The sequence below is a fragment of the Anabas testudineus genome, chromosome 6 (genome assembly GCF_900324465.2).
Source record: "Anabas testudineus chromosome 6, fAnaTes1.2, whole genome shotgun sequence".
Classification (NCBI taxonomy): domain Eukaryota; kingdom Metazoa; phylum Chordata; class Actinopteri; order Anabantiformes; family Anabantidae; genus Anabas; species Anabas testudineus.
The window spans coordinates 7,622,465-7,641,406 of record NC_046615.1 but is presented as its reverse complement, the minus strand read 5'-3'; the positions used below and the strand labels follow the sequence as shown (position 1 = coordinate 7,641,406).

The 18,942-nt window shown below is 42.0% G+C and overlaps 3 protein-coding genes across 7 annotated transcripts in view; 2 read left to right on the top strand and 1 right to left on the bottom strand.

Moving 5' to 3' along the window:
- Positions 1-111: 111 nt before the first annotated feature.
- Positions 112-2,094, bottom strand: LOC113166360 (cytochrome b-c1 complex subunit Rieske, mitochondrial-like). Its single transcript, XM_026366455.1, is given in 3 exon segments — positions 112-817; positions 1,882-1,960; positions 1,962-2,094. Coding segments are annotated over 3 exon segments (726 nt in total). The 5' UTR covers positions 1,998-2,094; the 3' UTR covers positions 112-206.
- Positions 2,095-2,167: 73 nt separating this feature from the next.
- rxylt1 (ribitol xylosyltransferase 1) lies at positions 2,168-5,858 on the top strand. Its single transcript, XM_026366454.1, has 6 exons — positions 2,168-2,582; positions 2,713-2,901; positions 3,891-3,993; positions 4,111-4,425; positions 4,551-4,721; positions 4,874-5,858. The coding sequence occupies exons 1-6, from the start codon at positions 2,429-2,431 to the stop codon at positions 5,274-5,276; spliced, it is 1,335 nt and encodes a 444-aa protein (XP_026222239.1). The 5' UTR covers positions 2,168-2,428; the 3' UTR covers positions 5,277-5,858.
- Positions 5,859-6,594: 736 nt separating this feature from the next.
- srgap1a (SLIT-ROBO Rho GTPase activating protein 1a) overlaps positions 6,595-18,942 on the top strand; it is a 65,893-nt gene continuing 53,545 nt past the window's right edge. For 4 of the 5 annotated variants that reach the window (XM_026366418.1, XM_026366417.1, XM_026366415.1 and 1 more), the window contains exon 1: positions 6,596-7,249. In XM_026366418.1, the coding sequence (XP_026222203.1) occupies positions 7,186-7,249 (64 nt within the window). In that variant the 5' untranslated portion in view covers positions 6,596-7,185. Of the gene's footprint in view, positions 7,250-18,942 lie in introns of all 5 variants that reach the window. The other variant, XM_026366416.1, reaches the window with a different exon arrangement.

Genomic DNA, 18,942 nt, shown 5'->3' with positions numbered 1-18,942 from the left:
GCTCAATGTGGTAGAAAAGTAGTGTGAAATCTATTGTAACATATTAAGTATTTGAGGAAAAAAAATCACAATGGGAAAAGATAAAAGTGAAATGATCCATTAAGTCAATAATAGAGTTGGAAATATCTCTTTATTAGTAAATACACCCCTCTTTCACATAGCTAAAATACATATTACAGAAAGAAACTCAGACAGAGATTCAGTATTTATCCAACAATGACTGTTTCATCATCAGGGAATTCATAGTAAGGAACCTCGAGATTCAAGGGAGCAGGTCCCTTTCTTATTCTTCCTGAAGCATCATAGTGGGAGCCATGGCAGGGACAGTAGTACCCTCCGAAATCTCCTGCGTTGGCGATGGGCACACAGCCCAGATGAGTGCACACACCAAGAACGATAACCCACTTGGGGTTGATCACTCTATCCTTGTCATGCTCTGGGTCACGCAGCTCAGCGATATTCACAGCCGCCTCGGTAGTGATTTCCTTCTCTGTGCGGTGACGGACAAACAGGGGCTTTCCTCTCCATTTGAAGGTCATGTTTTTGCCTTCAGGGATGTCACTGAGCTTGATCTCAATCTTGGACAAGGCCAGGACATCAGCTGAAGCGCTCATGGAAGAGACAAACTGGGTGACCGCCGTCTTAGCTGCGTAGACGCTCACCACAGCGGTCGCTCCAGTGACAAGGTAGGAGAAAGCCCTTCTTGAGTCACTGCTCTCCTGGGAAGACTTGCTGGGGTTGACAACATCAGGGCGACGGTAATCTGTGAAATCGGGAATCTTGATGTCTGTGTGAGAATGGCGGATTCCTGCAGGAGCTGAAAACAAAACATATGAGGCAGTGTTTAAAGAAAGTTAACAGTAACAGTAAACAGTGTGGTGTTTTGTTATAGCTTAATATTTGGTATTTGTAACACACAGTTAACACAGTTCTCCTTCAATATGTTACAAAGCATAGTTGGAATTTCTGTGTTCATCTTTAATAAAAGATGAACACAGAATAATGACCAATATTAATGCGCTCATGTGACCTTGGAAATTGAATAATTTCTCTTTAGCATCATAGAAAATATGAAACTTAAATACTATATACTGTCTAGCCAGGATCATGGCGTCTGATATACATTGTTGCAGCATCTGTTTCTTTAAGCATTTCTGAAATACTGTGCTATCACAAAGTTGAAAAAGAAATGTCATTTTACATAAAACTGTATGCAGGCGTGATCTTTTCTTTGGTGTAGTACAAGATAAAGTTGCAACTATGTGATGTGGGTGTAACTATTTTTTTTCCTACTGATATATTTCATGTTGAGAACCATTTGTCATAATAGATTACATGGACAAATCAAAAGATTTTAAAAAGAAACATCATGCCAGACCCCTATTTGCATTTTAAAGACTTTTACAATTATTCGAGGGTCAAACATGTTGCAATTTTTTCCCACGGATGGAGCAGTTTCAGTTATAACAGGAAGTAAACAAACTTTACTTAGACAAAGACTATTTGTACTTTTTTCCCTTCCCTCTCTGTACCAACAACTACACAGGGTACAGGGTTACACATTTCGATTAGTGTCATAGCAGGTCGACTGGTGAATAGTAGTTTAAATAGGTCTGGCGAGCTCTTATTACCTCTCTTTATAGTCTATTAATCCACCAGGCTGTTCTCTAACCCAGCTATTGTTGACCGTCGACGAGTCATTAGGCATAGATTAGTTCGCAGACAGCAACGTTAGTCTAAAGTAAAGATATACCAAATCTCCATGTGGACTAAACAGGACATTTTAACTCATCGGGAAGATGTCGGTCAACTCAAGTTTTATGGTTAAGGTCTATCACGCAGTTCAGTACTGCCTGTCTAACCTCTGTTGTTCAGCCTTACCAGCAGCAGCAGGCACCAACTCTTTAGCTCCGGGGAGCGCCAGGCCTTGAACCGTGTGTTTTGATGCCTGCAAGTACGGGAGAAAGAGCCCCGCATCGAGCGGCAATGGACATCATGTTTGCCCAAAATAAGAAACCTCCACCCGGCAGCTGGGGACGCGACCTTGCGTGTACAAATTTACGGTGCACCCCTCTGATCTGCCTTACCAGAAACGCGCACCGCCTCTGCAACGTTCCGCGTCAGATGAGGTCTGACACAGGTGCTCTGTGCGTCTCCTTTTAATATATCGCTTCATGACTACGTAATTATTAGGTTTACTGTTATTGAGCAATACTAATATCATACATTTAACTATATATATTTAGTGTTGACATATAATTTGCCGGGAAGTAATGAAAAAAAAAACATACATTTCGAATAGCGACCAATTTAGCACAGGCATTTTTGTAAGTCAGCTGGATCCAGGGGTCCTTGTGATGTAAACATGGGACCTTTCATAAAATAAGCAGACGAGCTACACAATGGTAACCTGACAAAAACAAATAAAATGAAAATGAAAATACCAAAAAGAAAGCTATTCCTTCTTATTATTTTTTTATACGTGGCATTTTCACTTTATGCCGCGTATAATGTCTTCTTTAGCTCTAAAGTAATCTCCCGCGTTCACAGGGTAGTGAAGAAAGAGACAGGAGCACCCTTGGGTAATTTCACTTAACATCACAGTTAGCTGTCATAAATTGGTATTTTAAGGCTTGTGTCTTTTTTTCTATTAAGCTGATGTAAATGTGTGTGTCTGTTAAACTGCTTGGGATTGGTGTGTTGTGTTTGCAGGAGGTGTCAGAGATGGCGGTGCTGTTGCTCCGTTTGTAGCAGACGAGTGGAATCCGTGGGAGGACGAGCAGGTGGAGTACAACTCAGCTCTGAACAAAAAGAGAGAGGCCTTCAAACAGCATCTAGACCGAATCGACAAGAACAAATCCAAAAGATACAAGGTGCAAATCTGGGGGAAAGCTGCCATAGGCAAGTCATGCTTGTTATTATTAAATATCATTCATATTTTATCTCATACCTGAAACACAACTATACAGGCAAACTAAATGAGATGCAGGAAACTATACAATCATAATCCAAATGTATCAGAAGATGCATCAGCACAAAAACTATTGTTTTGTGAGTACAACAGCACATGGTGCATACAAATTATAACCAAATACTGCCAATGCAGAGGAGAACAGACTCAAGAAAGACCTGCAGCATGAACCCACATTAGGCAGCTGCACATTGTTGAACTTTGCAGAACTTTGCAGGTAAATGCATCCTAGCCAGAATTGTAATATTAAGCTGGACGACATATGGAGAAGACAAGATTCAAAATAATGTTGTATTTATTGTACAGCAACTTAGCTGCTGTACATCTTTTTGACCTTGAGCTGCATTTATATAGCAGTCACAGTTAGTTGAACTGTGTTTAGATTATTTGTAGTCTAAAAATGCTTGATTATTGAATTTAACAACATTAAATCTTCAGCAAGTGGGATTATATTGTTGCAATATTTATGAGGAAATTACATGTTTTTTGTCTGCTTTTATAACTGTAAGGAAGGCTTCAAATAAACAGATTGAGATTCAGAAACAAATTGCTATAATTTAAAATCAGATAATTTACTGTAAATGTGTAATATGTTTTTATTATATATAAATGCATAATATGCATAATTAGTAAAATTGTTCTACATTGATGCTTGTTTTTGCATGCTTTCATACTCCCTACATACTCCCATACACCCTTCAATATTAAGATCAGTAAATGCATGTACTGCATACACACACTTATTGTACCAAGGCCAGGACATCAGTGTAAACTAAATAAGATACTGCATAAATACTACATAAAACTGATTTCATGTTCTGATGTGGTAGCCAAGCAACATATGAGTTATAACAAAATGGTATTGCTCATGTTTGAATTCCAGTAGCAAATTGCACCTAACCTTTTTTTTGTCCCTCAGGGCTTTATCTTTGGGAACATATTTTAGAAGGACCCCTCAACCCCACTGACAAGGTAGCACAATGGAGAGAGGGGGAGCTGCAGTCAGGAAAGATTGATTTCAGGTAGCAACTCGCACAAGACAGGATGTTTAAAAACACAAATTATAACAACCTCTAAAGAAGCTGTAACATCAAATTGATTTATTCTTATTTCCTCCACTCTTGCCTCCCCATCTTTAGTTTCTACACAGGCCCTGCTGTGGTCCAAGGTCATGTCCCTCTGGATATGAACAGCCTGGTAGTGGTTCTGAATGGACGGGAGCAGCAGAAGGTCTCTTACTCTACACGGTGGCTGGAGCATGTCCAGGCTCTTGTACACTCCCACACTGTGTCACATGTAGCTGTGGTCTTGCTGGGCAATGAGCAGTGCAACAACGGCTGGATTGGCCCATATTTAAAGAGAAATGGTGGTTTTGTGGATCTGCTGTTTCTAGTGTATGACAGCCCCTGGGTCAATGACAAGGATGTCTTCCAATGGCCTCTGGGTGTTGCAACGTATGTCTTCCTCTAATAGTCTGATATGTGCATGTCTTTAGTCATCAGCACCAATACAATAAATCTGCAGGTTATCTCTTTAAATGAATGAAGTAGTCATGCTTCTTTCTGTTTTCTCTATGCAGATACAGGCAGTTTCCCATGATCAGGCCGAATGCCCAGCTTATTACCTCCAACAGGCCATACCTCTGTAATTTTCTAGGTACTGTTTACAAAAATTCATCTAGAGAAACACTCATGCAGGTGCTGAAACAATCTGGCCTCGAAAAGGAATGTATCACCACTGCCAGGGAGAAGTAAGTCTTTTTCTTAGACATAGTCTGTTTTGGCTATCCAAACATGGACTCTCAGTTTTCATTCATAAATGTATCCAATATATATTGCATATTTACAGTATCACTAACCTAAACTGTTGGCTGAAGTATCCTTTCCTCTCTCCTTGCCACAGGTGGCTCCCTCAGGAGACAGCAGACAGTCTGACACGCTATCAGACAGCTCTGGCCCAGAGTGAGCTCACTCTCTGCCCAGTTGGAATCAACACAGAGTGCTACCGTATCTATGAGGCCTGCTCTTATGGCTCAGTGCCCGTGGTAGAAGATGTAATGACAACTGGCACATGTGCGGCAGGGCCCAGCTCCCCGCTACGTCTTCTAAAAGCTGCAGGAGCGCCCTTCATCTTCATCAGTGACTGGAAGGAACTGCCGGCCATCTTGGAGAGGGAGCGAGGAATAAGCCAGGAGCAGAGGGTGGACAGGAGGAGGAGACTGTTGGAGTGGTATGCAAGCTTCCGTCAGCAGATGAAGGAGAGGTTCACTGAGGTCATCGAGGAGACTTTCTTCAAAGGTGGCTGACTGTGGTGCGTAATTAAAGAACCTGTCAGAGATTCACTACGGTCAAATTTTACTTTACTTTGATGTAGTTTGTGGTGTATGGAGAAATGTGATGTACTACTGGCATAGTAAACATGGTGATGTGAAGTGTAATATTCTCATGCAGGTTATTATAAGCAAAAAATTGCATATGTACTGAAGTTATAAGCCTGCCAATACAATTGCAGTTCAGTGTAAGTCCTGCAAAGGGCCTTGTGGCATCACTGTGTACTTATCATCTAAATGTTTTACAATTGTGGAATGACAAGCTGCCTTTGCATTTCAAAGTCATGCTGTTATTTAAAGTATGTTTTATATCTCTGTTTGTACCTACTTGTTGTTGTGATTTCTAGGAAACTCTAAGCTTTAGGTGTGGAATGAGAAGACAATGCATTTTTAGGCCTTGTTTAAAAATGGCACATAAATCTATTTTCTATTGTAAGCACCTCGAAAATAGATGTTGGTTGGTCAAAACAGTAACAACAACAAATTTTGTTCTATTTATTTCAGTGCTGTGCAGCATGGATTTTTTAGATGGTGCAATAAAAATGTGTCATAATGACAAATCAGTAAAATGAGCTTGATTTATTCATTTCCCCCTCCTGCAGATGGCACTGTGGACCAGTTCATTTTCAGTGCATACATATGCATGAGGCAAAAGCTCTCTGTAGTTGACAAAAATTCAAGGGCTTAAAACCCTGTCCAGTGTTATAATGGAGGAAAAAGACAGTGGGAAATTAGAATATTAAAAAAAAAGAACATTTAGTTTATTTACTGTTTGTTTGGAACAATGACTTTATAATAACTAACTTGAAACTAAGTGTAATGGAAGTTTGGAACTTTTGAGACACCTACACACATATGGCTGCATGGGTGTAGATAATAAAAATAGATGGTGCCCAAATTAACTTTGTATACACTTTGTACGTGCACTAGTTATTCCACCTGATTTAGCAGGTGATTTGTTAGAGCTGTCTTTTTGTGAAATAAGGGTTGAGGTAATTGTAAATGTTGCAACTACAGTATCTCTGTGTGCAAAGTCTTTAATAGATGTATCATGTTTAAGTGTAAGTATGTCTGTATGACATGTAAGAAATGTTTTTTTCTTTTGCAATATGGGCCTACTAAGGAGAACTATTACTAAAAGCAGAAGCTTTTAGTCACCTTAACTGTTAAGAGTGTGTGATCCAGCTCAGACTAATGTAATGTCCACTAGCTGTGCGTGTGCAGGTCCCTCCCTCCCTCTCCTTCCTCTCCATGCCTGGCTCCAGCTGCTGTGTGCTGCAGTCGGCCTGCCCTGTCTGCCTCGGAGCCTGCTGGGAGCAGGGGAGGGGGGAGAAACGAGAGAGAGAGAGAGAGAGAGAGAGAGAGAGAGTGCGTGTCTGTGCGTTGGGAGTCCCAAACTGGAAACCCCTACCAGAAAGCGCGCACGCATACGGTCGGACTGGACTTGGGACGCGGATTGCTGGCACCAGTTTCCAGGTAGCTGTGGAAAACCCGCCTCGGAGATCCCGAAAGTTGCGTGACTCTCTCTCTCTCTTCTTCTTCTGTCGTGGCAGCAGCAGCGGGGCTGTTGCGCCGCGCCGACGGCTCCGATAGTTGAGTGGATTCATTGGTTGGAGCAGGGTTGCGCATTGGCCCTGCTGTATATCCGCCGCTTACCCAAGGAGGGACGAGGGGGAACAATGAAGGACTAAACGCCTTCTTCTTGCTCCAAGCCGAGCTCGTTGCAGAGTTGAACCCTCTCCGAGTGTAATTGTTGTCTCGCGTTTGCCTTCTCGCGTTTCTCGTCACCCCTGCGGGATGCCTCGGCTCCTCTAGGATCCCGCTTGTTGACAAAACAGTTTTCGCAAGAAGTTTCCGACAAGCTGCGGACACGAGAAGGCAGAAAATGTCCACGCCGAGGTTCAAAAAGGATAAAGAGATCATCACGGAGTACGAGAGTCAAGTCAAAGGTAAGCGTGAGGGAAATGTTGGCGCTGGGGACGCGCACGTTGGAGCAGCTGAGCGGTGGAGAAGACCCGACTGGGAAAGGTTACCGGGCTGTGTCTTCACCAGCTCCACATGTGAAGCATCAAATAGCATCTTGTTGGAGTCGATTGCACCAAAGCCCCGCATCTAAACACAGCTTGGAATAATGTCCAGTGACTTAGTGAGTCTCGGACGCTGAGGTGGTGTATTTGCCACATTGAAACGAGATAATTAGAAAAATAAAAAGGTGGACGAGGGGTGCTTGAAGTCTTTTTGTTTGTTTTGTTTTGCAGTAGCCAAACGCAAGTAGGTACTTCACCACTGAAGAGATCACTATCTTCCACAGGTTTGGCCCATTAAGTTATCTATTAAACCCAGGCTGTCCAGTCAGGTCACAGGCTTCATCAGCTGACACATTTTACCAGAACTGGTCCGATGTGTTGTTTTTTATTATACCGAGGTGTTTAACAGCTGTTACTGTTGTGTCTGTAGTGACTGCGCTTCTATCAGCGTGTTTCAGAGTTGGTGTGAGACTTGTAGATACGTCGTTGTTCCCATTTCATTACAGCAGGATTATGCAACTGAACAGAGGGAGTGCACAAGTTCAGAAAGCACACCCGTGTTAAGAGTCAGTGTTTGGCTCAGGGGCACTTCAGAAGAGCTGGTGGCTTGCCATCAGATCTTGTTTTTTTTTTAATTTAAATATGATATATTCTCTCTGTTTCCAGCTGACTGTGAGAAGCCCACACACTCACACAGATGCTACGTGCACTGCATGATGTAGAGGTGCGCAAGACTCTGTAATGATGCCACCCTAACTTATCTTGTGTCCTCTTCCAGCCGACCTCCCCCCCCCCCATGTGCATGCAGAACAGAGGTAGTTTATTCCCAGACAGAGCAGCACAGGAAAGAGGCAGTTGCTGCTCCAGGGTAACCATGGGGATTTGGCCCCCAGCCAACCAGCTCTGTTCCTCAGCACTGTCAGCATGCTGAAATACCTCCTATTCACGTCCCCGTATCCAACCTTAAATCCAGAGAAAGGAGGGGAGGTTAGCAGGGGTCGTGAGTTTAGAGGAGGGGGGGGGGGGGGTGTGAGTAGAGACAAGAAGGGAATCGTGCTGCTTGAGCAATTACAAGACTGCATGTGGCTGAGCACCAGCTCTTATTTGCAAGGAATGCTCAGCAGCCTTTCTTCTCCTCCTGAAGATGACTCAGGGCTTTCAGCTTATAATAGAGGATGATGCACAGTCATAGGGGATGCTGAGCGGGAGATGACGAAGCCTCCCATTTGTCATGCAGAATCCAGCAGGGCAACAACAACAACCTGATGCTGCTGAGAATTAGCTGTTGCTTGATGCAACTACTGTAGCCTCTGTAAATGAATGTTCAGGTGAATTGTTTTGTAAAAGACACAGTGGGTGATGCACTGAGGCTTGTCTTGCAGTATCAATTGTAAATATTCTTGTGAGGCTAATTTTTGTTTAGGTGGAATTAGCATCACAGTTAGCACCAAGCTATTTATTTCAGGCTTTTATTTTTGTGTTGCAAATCACTGTGGTAGTTTTAAAAGGACTCATCAGATTTATTATCTAGAAAAAGATATATTTGGAGCATGTGTGAGGATCATCGATTGTGTTACATTCATCACGGATAACGCTAAATGTAACGCACCCTAATTAAAAATTAACACTACGTGCTGCTTAAATTTACAGCATAGTGTATCATCTCTGCAGCCGTAATGTAATATGTAATGTGTAATGCGGTGTTTGAAGTCGGTCGACATTAAATATTCTGTTTTGGAGCCGTTCCTGACTTTGCAGTTGTAAAGCATTTTATGAGTTAAGAGTTTTGCAGTGATAATGAGCGGGATCACATCTGCAGTGTAGCTGTGATAGCCACAGGCGGATTCTGGTGAACAGACATTGATTACTCAAGAAGTCGAAAAAGCAAGCAGCTCAGAAAGCAGCTGGAGCTGATGTTTGATCCTTTGCTCTGCATCCTTGTTGCCTCACGATGTCTGGTTCTCACAATATTATAACTAATGCCTGTCGGAGAGTTTTGCATCGTCTTACATAACTGCATTGATCCTTAGCCTGGAGCCCCGTGTTCTGATTTTAGGATATGTTGATTGTTGTCTTCTGCTGTTATTTATTCATCCAGCAGCATTGTCTTCTGTGAATCATCATTTTTGATACCCATACAGTTCTGGGATTCCTCAAAGTCATGACAGCAGCTGTGTGTTGAGTCAACTTAGAAGATGTGAGGTATTTAGTGTGGTTTTCTATGAAGACTGTCTGAAAGCCTCTTGATGCTAGCTGACACTACTGTTCTCAGGCCCGACTTGTCATTCAGCTGACATTCATTTCTTAAGTACCTTCCAACAGAAGAAATGAAAGTGGATTTTGGCAAGTCAAGGGAATTATCTTTTTATTGAAAAAGCTCTGGAGCATGGGAATTGAATTTTTTTTGCTAATTGACAAAATTGGCATCTACATCAAGACTCGACTCGTTGTGGGGAAAAAAAAAATAACATTAAGCAGATTGGGTTAAGTGCAGTCAGTGTAAGTCGTTTTAAACCAACTGGGGGGGAGGCTGTGGGTGCATTGGTATTCTCTCTGTGTGCCTCTGTTTCTGTGGACTCTGGGATCGGGATGTAGCTACACTACGGTGTTTTCACCTGAGCAGAGTGTTGGTGTGATGTCAGATTGTGGCTTGCCGTTTGTGGCCTGGGGGTCGTGACTCCGATGGGAGGACTACTCGAGACTCTGACAGGCGACCTCTCCTGTATCATTAAGGCATGCCGCCTTTGACCTGCCTCTGCTGTTTGAAATCAGTGCCCTGCCCCTCTGTATGCTTAAAGAGGGCAATTTGCCCATATTTGTATGCAGAAGGATTAAAAGCAGGAAACCGCTCTGAGGTTGTTTAGTTGGGATTGTTTTTCAAGTTAATGGGATTTGTTTTGAGGTTAAAAGTCATTAGTTTATTTAGATTAGTCCAAATTGGGCAAATATCTGTTAGAATATATATATATATATATATATATATATATATATATATATATATATATATATATATATATATATATATATATATATATATATATATATATATATATACAGTTCATCACTGTACGTTATGCAATACAGATGACATGTAGAGTCTAAATAATGCTTCAAATAGTTTTTTGGTGAAAATAAATCCTGTGTCACCAAAACGTGAGCATGTGATGATGTGGAGAGTATGGTGTGCTGAAGCCTCCTGCTCTTTATTTAGAACAGTTCTTCGGGCTCATCTTGCTCAAAAAGACTCTTTTTAGATTCTAAAACAGTGGGAGTGCTTCAGAGTACTTTAGCAAATACTCTCTTCAGGGGAAGAAATACAAACATTCACTCGCAGAGTGCTTTTAGAGAATGTGGAGCCAGAATATGCCCTTGATTCCCTTTTCCTTTCTTTCTTTTATTCATACCAACAGTGCATCAAGTGTTTTACACAAAGCACAACAGCCAATAGCCATTTTATGTCAGGCATTTTTAGGACAGGTAAAATATCTCTTACATTCACCACAGGCACTACATATTTATACATATTTATTTATTTATTATATTTTTTTAAGAGTTGATTATTGAGATTCTTGTTGATTATTGTAACAAACTACATAAACACTAAATGCCCATCACATTGTAACCCCCAGTACTTTGACCAGCTGGCTTTTTTACTTTATTCTAATTTTTGTTAATAATGAATTGATGAATCAATGGTTGCACCCATGTGGTGCTTTTTAATGATACACACTTTAGGTGCATCTTTATGAAAGACACTTAATACTATAGGATAACTAGTGAGTTACAATTTGAGATCTGTTACTGTGGTGGCCTGTAAAGCTGCAACAGTGTGAAGCATGGAAGGTACTGAGTTATCTAAATAAACTGTGCTTGAACATGTCAGTGGCTGCCATTTGAAATAATAAACTAAAAAGATAAAGGAAATCATTTTACCTGTACTTTTAACACTACATTTCGCTCAGTTCATTGTTCATTACTGAATCAAAATAGCCTTGATTTGCCGTTTCAAGTAGCAGATAATGACACTGTTGGACATGCAGCTGCACATTTGCTGTAGCAGTGAAGTTGCAGCTAATACTCCTCAGTGGATGCTGGTGGACCTGTGAGGTTAATGGAGGTTAGAGGTTGAAAGACTAATGGAATCCTAACACCTCCCGGAGAAGTTCTGCACAGCATCACACATTAATTCACACACTTACCATCTGTTTTTACTACCCCTCCTTCTATAACTGTGTGTAATAGAGGGAGGGGTCTCCCTGCCCCCCACCCACACACACATAACACCAACCCTCACCTCGCCCTTTGAAAAAGATGTAATCTGATTTCAAACAAGGCTGTTCTACCTGTGAATTGATGACACAGAGAGTGAAAACACAGAGAAGCATCCCTGTGTGACACCAGTGTGTCTCTTTTTGTACATCGCTGTTTGTAGCTGCATTACTATTAGCTAATAGGAGGTACTGGGTTATACTGTTTCAATGAATTGGACCATGCTTACCAAAAGGAAAAAAACTGAGAAAGTGGGGAAAAAAGACGGATTGAAGAGGGATTTAGCTACTTTCTGGATAACTTTAATTCCTTTGAACCACTGCTGAGACCCAGCAGATGGACAGACAGGAAGGCAGACACACACAGTTTGACCATCAGGTCATGCTGCTGCCTGCCGCCCTGCACGGCCAGATTAGGAGGAAGGAGGCTGGGGGATGGGAAGGGACGGTATGAGGTCAGTGTAGGAATAAGTGAAGGCGGCGGTCATAAGCTCTGACTTGGTTGACTTGTTTTAATCTGTGTTTTCACCCGATTTATCCGGCAGATGTAAGCCGTTTATGTGTTTTATTAGTGGCGAAAGCTTTATAAGATGAGTGCTAACGTGTTGTAAGCGAGGCCTGTTGTTCCTGTGTTCACTTAAACAGTGGAGCACCTGCCACTTTGGCTTCCTCTTTTCTGTGTCAAAGGTTTAAGTGACCATGGCAGCCTCTCCACAAGCTGTGACATGCTGCTTCATTCAGGTATGCCTTGCTGCCTCCCTGGGCGAGGCTTTGTGGAGTAGGACTGCTCCTGGTTTCGTTACATTTGGATATTTGTGGATGGGTTGATAGTTTTTTCCCCTGTAACTCTCAGGCTCAGCACGTCATTGCTAAGGGATGTAAACTGACAGTCATCAAGTCATCAGATCAACTATTGTTCTGAGAGGAGCAGAGTCACAAGTAGATGGAACTTGCTGCATTTACACCTGCTCTACTACAGTAATCTGCTAATCAGGTTACGCTGCTCTCATTAGATTTGTAAATGTGCATTGCGCTAAGTAAATAACTACATGTAAAGTCTGTTTTTGTGTGCATGCAATTCAGGGATAGGAGTTCTAACATAACTAACTGTAGATTCAGTGGCCTTGTATTTAGATTATGAGAACGGTTCCCTTTATTCTGTTTTTTTCCAAGGTCCTATGTAATATTTTGACTTCATAAGAGCAGTCAGACATAAGCAAGCTGAAATCCAAATGGATTAAAATGCTTTATTTAAGCACTAAAAGATCTCCAGTCTCGCGGTGCTGTGTTCACCTTCATCTAATCCCGAGGCTTCACTTGTACCTGTACACCGTTTACTTCAATCTGTCTTCAGCTGGCCGCCTTCCCAGCTTTCCTGAAGTAATGCAATTGAACACTTTTAAATGTTTGGCAGGAATGGCAACCAAGAGGCTTTTATTGTGCTGAAAAGTCACACCCTGTCTACGCTCAGCAATTGGCTAGTCATATAACATCCACCTGACAAAGACAGGCCAAATTACAATTAACACTTTGATGTATAAGAAAAATGCTCTTATTGTTCCTATTATTTGTTTGTTGGAATAGGCATTTCATTTTTGATTATTATATTCACAATTTAAATTTTAATTGCGTGTTTAAATGTGGATATACATTCTACAGTACAGTATCTCAGCTTGGGTGCCTGACATCCATCTCAACCACAGCTGCGAATTTGGGGCAGCTTTAATATGCTGGTATGTGTGCAACTTATTAATATAATCAATCTATGGTGCAGCCAGTCCAGTTTCTTCTTCACTATTTGTTTGAGAGATTTGTCATCTATGTAAACACTGTGTATTTTGGGTTAGAGTGTATTTTGTCAATCAAACACAGAGAAAATCTGCACATTGCATTATCAAGTCTTTTTTTTGCAGGAAAGTCAAGAACACAAAAAATAAAGACAGGATTTTTTTTTGCTTGATAAAAGTGAGGTTAGTAAATGAAGTTTACATGAAGTGTAAACTAAGTGTAAAGTTTCTACTATTCTCCACCCTTAACACAGATGAACATAGGTTTAATATACTGACATCTCCATGGCCCCCTCCCCCCTTTTGCTTTCTTTTACCATGACCTCATGACCTGAGGAAAGCAGGCGTTGAGCCAGCTCCCCTTCTGATCAATAGCCAGAGACCACCCCTTGAGGAAAGATTGCCATGTTGAGCTGCTGCCCTGAGGGGAAATGGCATTATAAAAAGAAGTGGTCAATGAAATGTCAACCAAAGGATTCATCTTCTTTGTGTCTGTTATTCTGATTGATTATAGCTTAAAGCCACGAAGCCAACCCTCTGTCTTTTATTTGGAAATATAATGCAGTGTCGCTGCTGCGGACTCCCCGAAATGTGGATGCTGTTTAATGTGGTCACCTCTCCCTCCAGAGCTCTGTTTTTTTTGTAGTGCATTGAGAAAAAAAGTTTCCCATAGTCTCAGCTTATCACCCTGACAATAAAGGCTCATTGTGGGCTGCAGCAGGAGGAGGCCGGAGTTGAGTATTCAGCACAGGCTGGTGTCTGAGCAGCCCCAGGCACATCTTGTGAGCTCTGGCCTGGACTTTCTTCCACTCCCCCCTCGAGATGGAAACTGGAGCCATAGCTGTGGTTTCAGCCACGGATATGTGGGGTGCTTGGAAATAAAAAAAGAGCCATTTACGGATAAAGATCACTGCTCATTGCGCCACACTGTCAGTGGCTTCACATGGGGAAAGTCTCGGTCCTCTTTTGACTCAGTTTCTAAGTTTCAAAGAGAGTTTCTCTATGACTAAGAGCTAATGTTGGACACTAAAATAAACTAAAGGTGATAGATGAGGATGAAGTAGCTGTGTTTTGTGATGCTTTTACAATCCTAGAAAAACTTTCCAAGTAATGCTTTTCTGCGCCATGCTGGTCAGATTCTCTTCTATAAATAACACAATGATTTTATTGTCAGGAGACCTTGCATCATAGTTATTATGCAATTGATGAAATAGCTGACATTTCCTCAGTATTTCATTGGCTTACAGATGAAAGAAAATATTGTAACAGTTTCTAGTGTGCTTACACATTAGCATGTGCTAACGTGCCTTAGCAGTCTCATTAATAGCAGAAGTTGTTGAGAAGTCAAATCTTACCGACATGCAGCTTATCTGGTATTAAGTTTCCGCCTGTCTTTCCCTTTGTCTTTGTCCTCTCACTGAACTTCTACTGGCGGCCTTTTGTCCATTAGAACTTCACCCTCTGATCAAGAAACCACTGACCTCTGCCCTCTGACCTTAAGCCTCAAACCTCAGCTCTGCCAAATCTGTTCAGTTGGATGGACGTGCATGTTGTGTTGCCATTAGGGATACAAGTCTCCAACTCAAACAAGAATTAATGGGTAGTCAGTCTCGTGTTTTTTGTTGTTGTTGTTGTTGTTGTTTTTAAGTTATACTTTATTTGTAACTGAATTTGTGTTTCCACTGCATCTTGAGAATCGAGTAGAGTAGGTAAATTAGTGTGACAGCACATAAAACAAATGCTGACAATCATGTGGCTCCTGTGGCATGGCTCTGAAGTTTGGGTGAATGCAGTGAACAGATGCTTGACTGTGATGAAACGATCAGCTGTTATAGTTTGTTTTGTTCACTTGTTAACTCTCTCAGTCACTGCTCCTTCTCTCTCACGTGCACATGATCTCAGCTCGTTTGCAAACACATGCTCTATTTATCAATGTCTGTCTCTAGACAACATAAGTTTGTTACATACACTTTACAAGATATGTTAGTGTTGTCGCAATTGTAATTTTCATTCCGTCCACACGTTTGCATTGATGCTGTTGGCAGCAGCAGCTTGTTTACTGTGTGAATGAAGCAGTTGTAGCAGCCACTACTTTAGTGTTTGTCCAGTCAGCTGTGCTGCAAATTTGGCTCCTTCAATTCTGAGAAAACGTTGGAAAGTGGTATCACCAGAGCAGGAACTAAATAATGCAGTTACAAAGTCAGTATAGAATAGAATATAGAAAGTTGCAGTGTGCACAGCCATTCGAAGGCGAGGCATCCAACAGAACGTGGGGTGTGGTTCACAGGTCAACAGTCAATCGTTTCGCTTTGTCACTCAAAGAAATAGGTTCGATGCTCAGTGTGCAGAGTAAACAGTGGCCCCCAGGTCATGCTGCTCATTAGCTTTGTGTTTCTTCAAGTCTGATCACATTTGTTCAACCGGAGACTTAAGTCTATTAGAGAAAAGCGGCAACTGTGTGCTTGGATAAAATGTGTGATGATGATGATAATGTGCGTGTAAGTAAAGTATTGAGAGGGTGTCTTGGTGCTTATTGAATCGTATGTAACAGTCACTTGCTGTTACGTAAGCAACTGGAAAATACAGAGTGCTGTTGTGTAGTGTGTGAGGGGTGAGGGGTGAGGGGTGAGGGGTGGTGGAGCGTCTGATGAGTTCCCAGTAAATCTCAAATAGCATTTTAGCTTGAAATGCTCATTCCTACTGAAAACTTCCTACAGCAGCTGTTAGTCACATTTCCCTTTTCTTATTGTTTTAATGATGACTATGTGAGGAAATGCTGTGAATGAACCAACCTGACGCACTGTAGCACTGCCGGTGGCTGCTACTCAGTTCTTGGAAAAACTTGTCATGTCATTTCTTTTTCTGGCTCTTTTTTTTGTGTGTGTGTGTTAATGACGTGGGCGCATTGCTCTCTGCAAGACGTCCCTGTAGACTCCTGACGGACAATGGTAATTATGTTTTAATAGTCGTAGCATCAGCTGCAAAGCAAAGTTAGTTTTTTAGATCAGACTCGCCTGGAAATAGAATAAGCATGGTCTTGCCTTGACCTTTTTTTCTCATAGCCTTAAGTAGAGCAGAGCTTGTCTCACACAAATAATCATGAGAAACATAGTATAGAGAACACGTTTACTTCCCCTTAATTATATATTCCGATCTGCTCTTGGCGGAGGATGACAGAATTTGCTAAGAAACCATTAAGGCCGGGGAATTGTTTAGAACAATTCACAAATGTCTGCACAGTTTGTGTGTATGCTCGCACACGCTTGTGTGTGTCTGCATACAGTTGCTCGCTCAGCTGCCCAGCATGGGCACACACACTGTAGACATGCCTCATATATCTTGCTTTTTAATCAGGCGGTGTGGAGGATGCTACCATCTCCCCTGGAGTCCTGTGATTTGTCCTGGTTAATGGCGTGTCAGAGGAGTGTGATACATGGCAACCTGGCTGGGTGTGTGGCACATGCATGACTGGACAGTGGTGTCAAACACACACTGAGAAAAGGGTGGCGTCCAACTCTTGGCTCTGTGGGAGACAGAAAAGAGAAAGCCCCAGTCTTACTTGCTTTAGTGTGGAGAAACAAAGAGCAGTGAAAGCTGATCTGTCTGTTCTTTTCTTCTTTTCCCCTCTTTGTCCTTCGCTCTCGCACTTTGTGCAGCTGCCCTGAGGTCAATCATATTCTCCGACCGTGCCGGTCTCAGATCTCATGTGGTAATCCAGGAGCACTGGGTGGATCTGTGTGGCGTTGCCTCCTACAGGCAGAACTAGCATATGATTTCACCAGTCCAGTTTAGTGAAGTTTGTGTTCGTACAGCGAAGATGACAAAAGCGTTTAATGAAATTATCTGATGGACATGTTTCAGTGGAAGATATGTCATCTCAGTCCCAGAGAGCAAGATTAAGAACCTGCTCTCTGTGTCAGCCATCGGTGTTTAAAGAAAGTGGGAGGGGATTGGCAGTTAAAGCCTCCCTCAGGGTAGGTCGCAGAAGATAACAGCATGTAACTCGGTCTCTCCTCCATATTGGCTTCCACTATAATTATCTAGAAATGAGGTCTTTCTGAAGCGTCTTCATTCTCTCGTCTTATATATATGTGTGTGTGTATTTGTGTAGGATCAGGTTAGCCATTACTCTGCCTTTGCCTTTGCCTTTGCCTTTGAAGCTCTGTGAGAAAGGGGGATGTCATTGTGGACTTCCTCATTCTCCACGGCTTGCTTTCACAGTAGACGCCTTGTGAGAAATCAGTTCCTGCTGGCTTTGACTTGGACTGTGACAAGGGGACTGATTGAGCCTTAAACCATCCAGCGATGTCCAGTAGTCGCTGAGACATGCCACTAAAACCCCAAAATGTTCCCAATCATTGTAGTAAATGTTCGTAGAACAGAGAGTTTATCCTGGGAAATTGGTTGCTTTTGTCTTTCAGTGCGCAGTCCTCAATCTGACATAAGCGTGTAATTATCCTGCCTGGTTTCCCCCTTCTTCATAAGGTTCCCTTGTCAGGTGAGGGTCTCTAAAGTTGATCTGGGATGAGGAATGTGGAGGAAATATTTATCCGTGCCTCAGGTTAAACCACTAAACTCAACTAAGCTGCAATGAGCTGTCTTGATCAAGGCAGCCTCATTATTATGCCCTTGCAGCATGTCTTTGGTCTTACAGATGTTGTTGCATCAGACTGAGAGCAAAAAAAGTTAAAATCCTCCAGTACAACATAAATTCCCTCTTTCTGCTAAAGTTTCACTTTGAGGTGTCAGTTTAGTTGCAACTCAAGAAACATGGACTCATTCATAATTTTGTTTGATTTTTGGGAACCTTTGAAACTTTCATGATACTAAAATGCTAATGATTAGACTTAACATGGTCCCTCTTACTTGGGCTCCGTTAAGTCATTCAGAGCCCCTAAACTGCCATTAATAATACATGTGTGCATATTTAGTTGAAACGTGAAAAGTGTCTCGTATCAGCATAATAATCACTTTGATTTTAGATTATACTTTTTCTTTAAATTTTGGCTCTTGGCAAAATTTCTGTGGCATTTTTCCTGTAGCTGTCGGAAAAGACCCTCCACAAATGGCTGTGTTGGTAGGAATCAGCTGAAATATTTTGGTTGTTCGGTTTTCATTTATGGTCAGACACTGCTAATTAAAGCAGCCTATAAGTAAATAAAGTGATGCTATGCTTACATGTGTGTATATATAGAGCAGTCTGTCCGTTTTGGCTGCGTACACAAGTTAAAGTGAAATGATTCTTGTTCTACTTAAACCCCTAGCTCTTACGCAAAAGCTCCCTGTCCTGCTATCCTCCACCTGCCCTTAATTCTCTACCCTCAATCTTCAATCCCAGCTTTAGCTTACCCATCCATGCACCTCATTATTCTAACCCCCAACATGCCCCTCTTAGCCCCCACGCCGGTGCCCTCAATTCCAACCCTGTGACTGTCCAAGACCCAAGTCATACCGATGCTCTTCTTGTGACTTTCAAACTGAGTTGAGATCACACAGCGTATCAGACAAACTGTGGTCATTATTAATGCCGAGGTTCCCTCTCTAACCCTGCTGTTTTTTT

What these genes read in the sequence shown, in the direction of transcription:
- rxylt1 (XM_026366454.1), top strand. Translation starts at nt 2,429, where the DNA reads ATGAAAATGAAAATACCAAAAAGAAAGCTATTCCTTCTTATTATTTTT. An exon ending in CTGGGGGAAAGCTGCCATAG is followed by an intron (nt 2,902 to 3,890) that starts GCAAGTCATGCT and finishes TTTGTCCCTCAG; the next exon opens with GGCTTTATCTTTGGGAACAT. An exon ending in TCAGGAAAGATTGATTTCAG is followed by an intron (nt 3,994 to 4,110) that starts GTAGCAACTCGC and finishes CCCCATCTTTAG; the next exon opens with TTTCTACACAGGCCCTGCTG.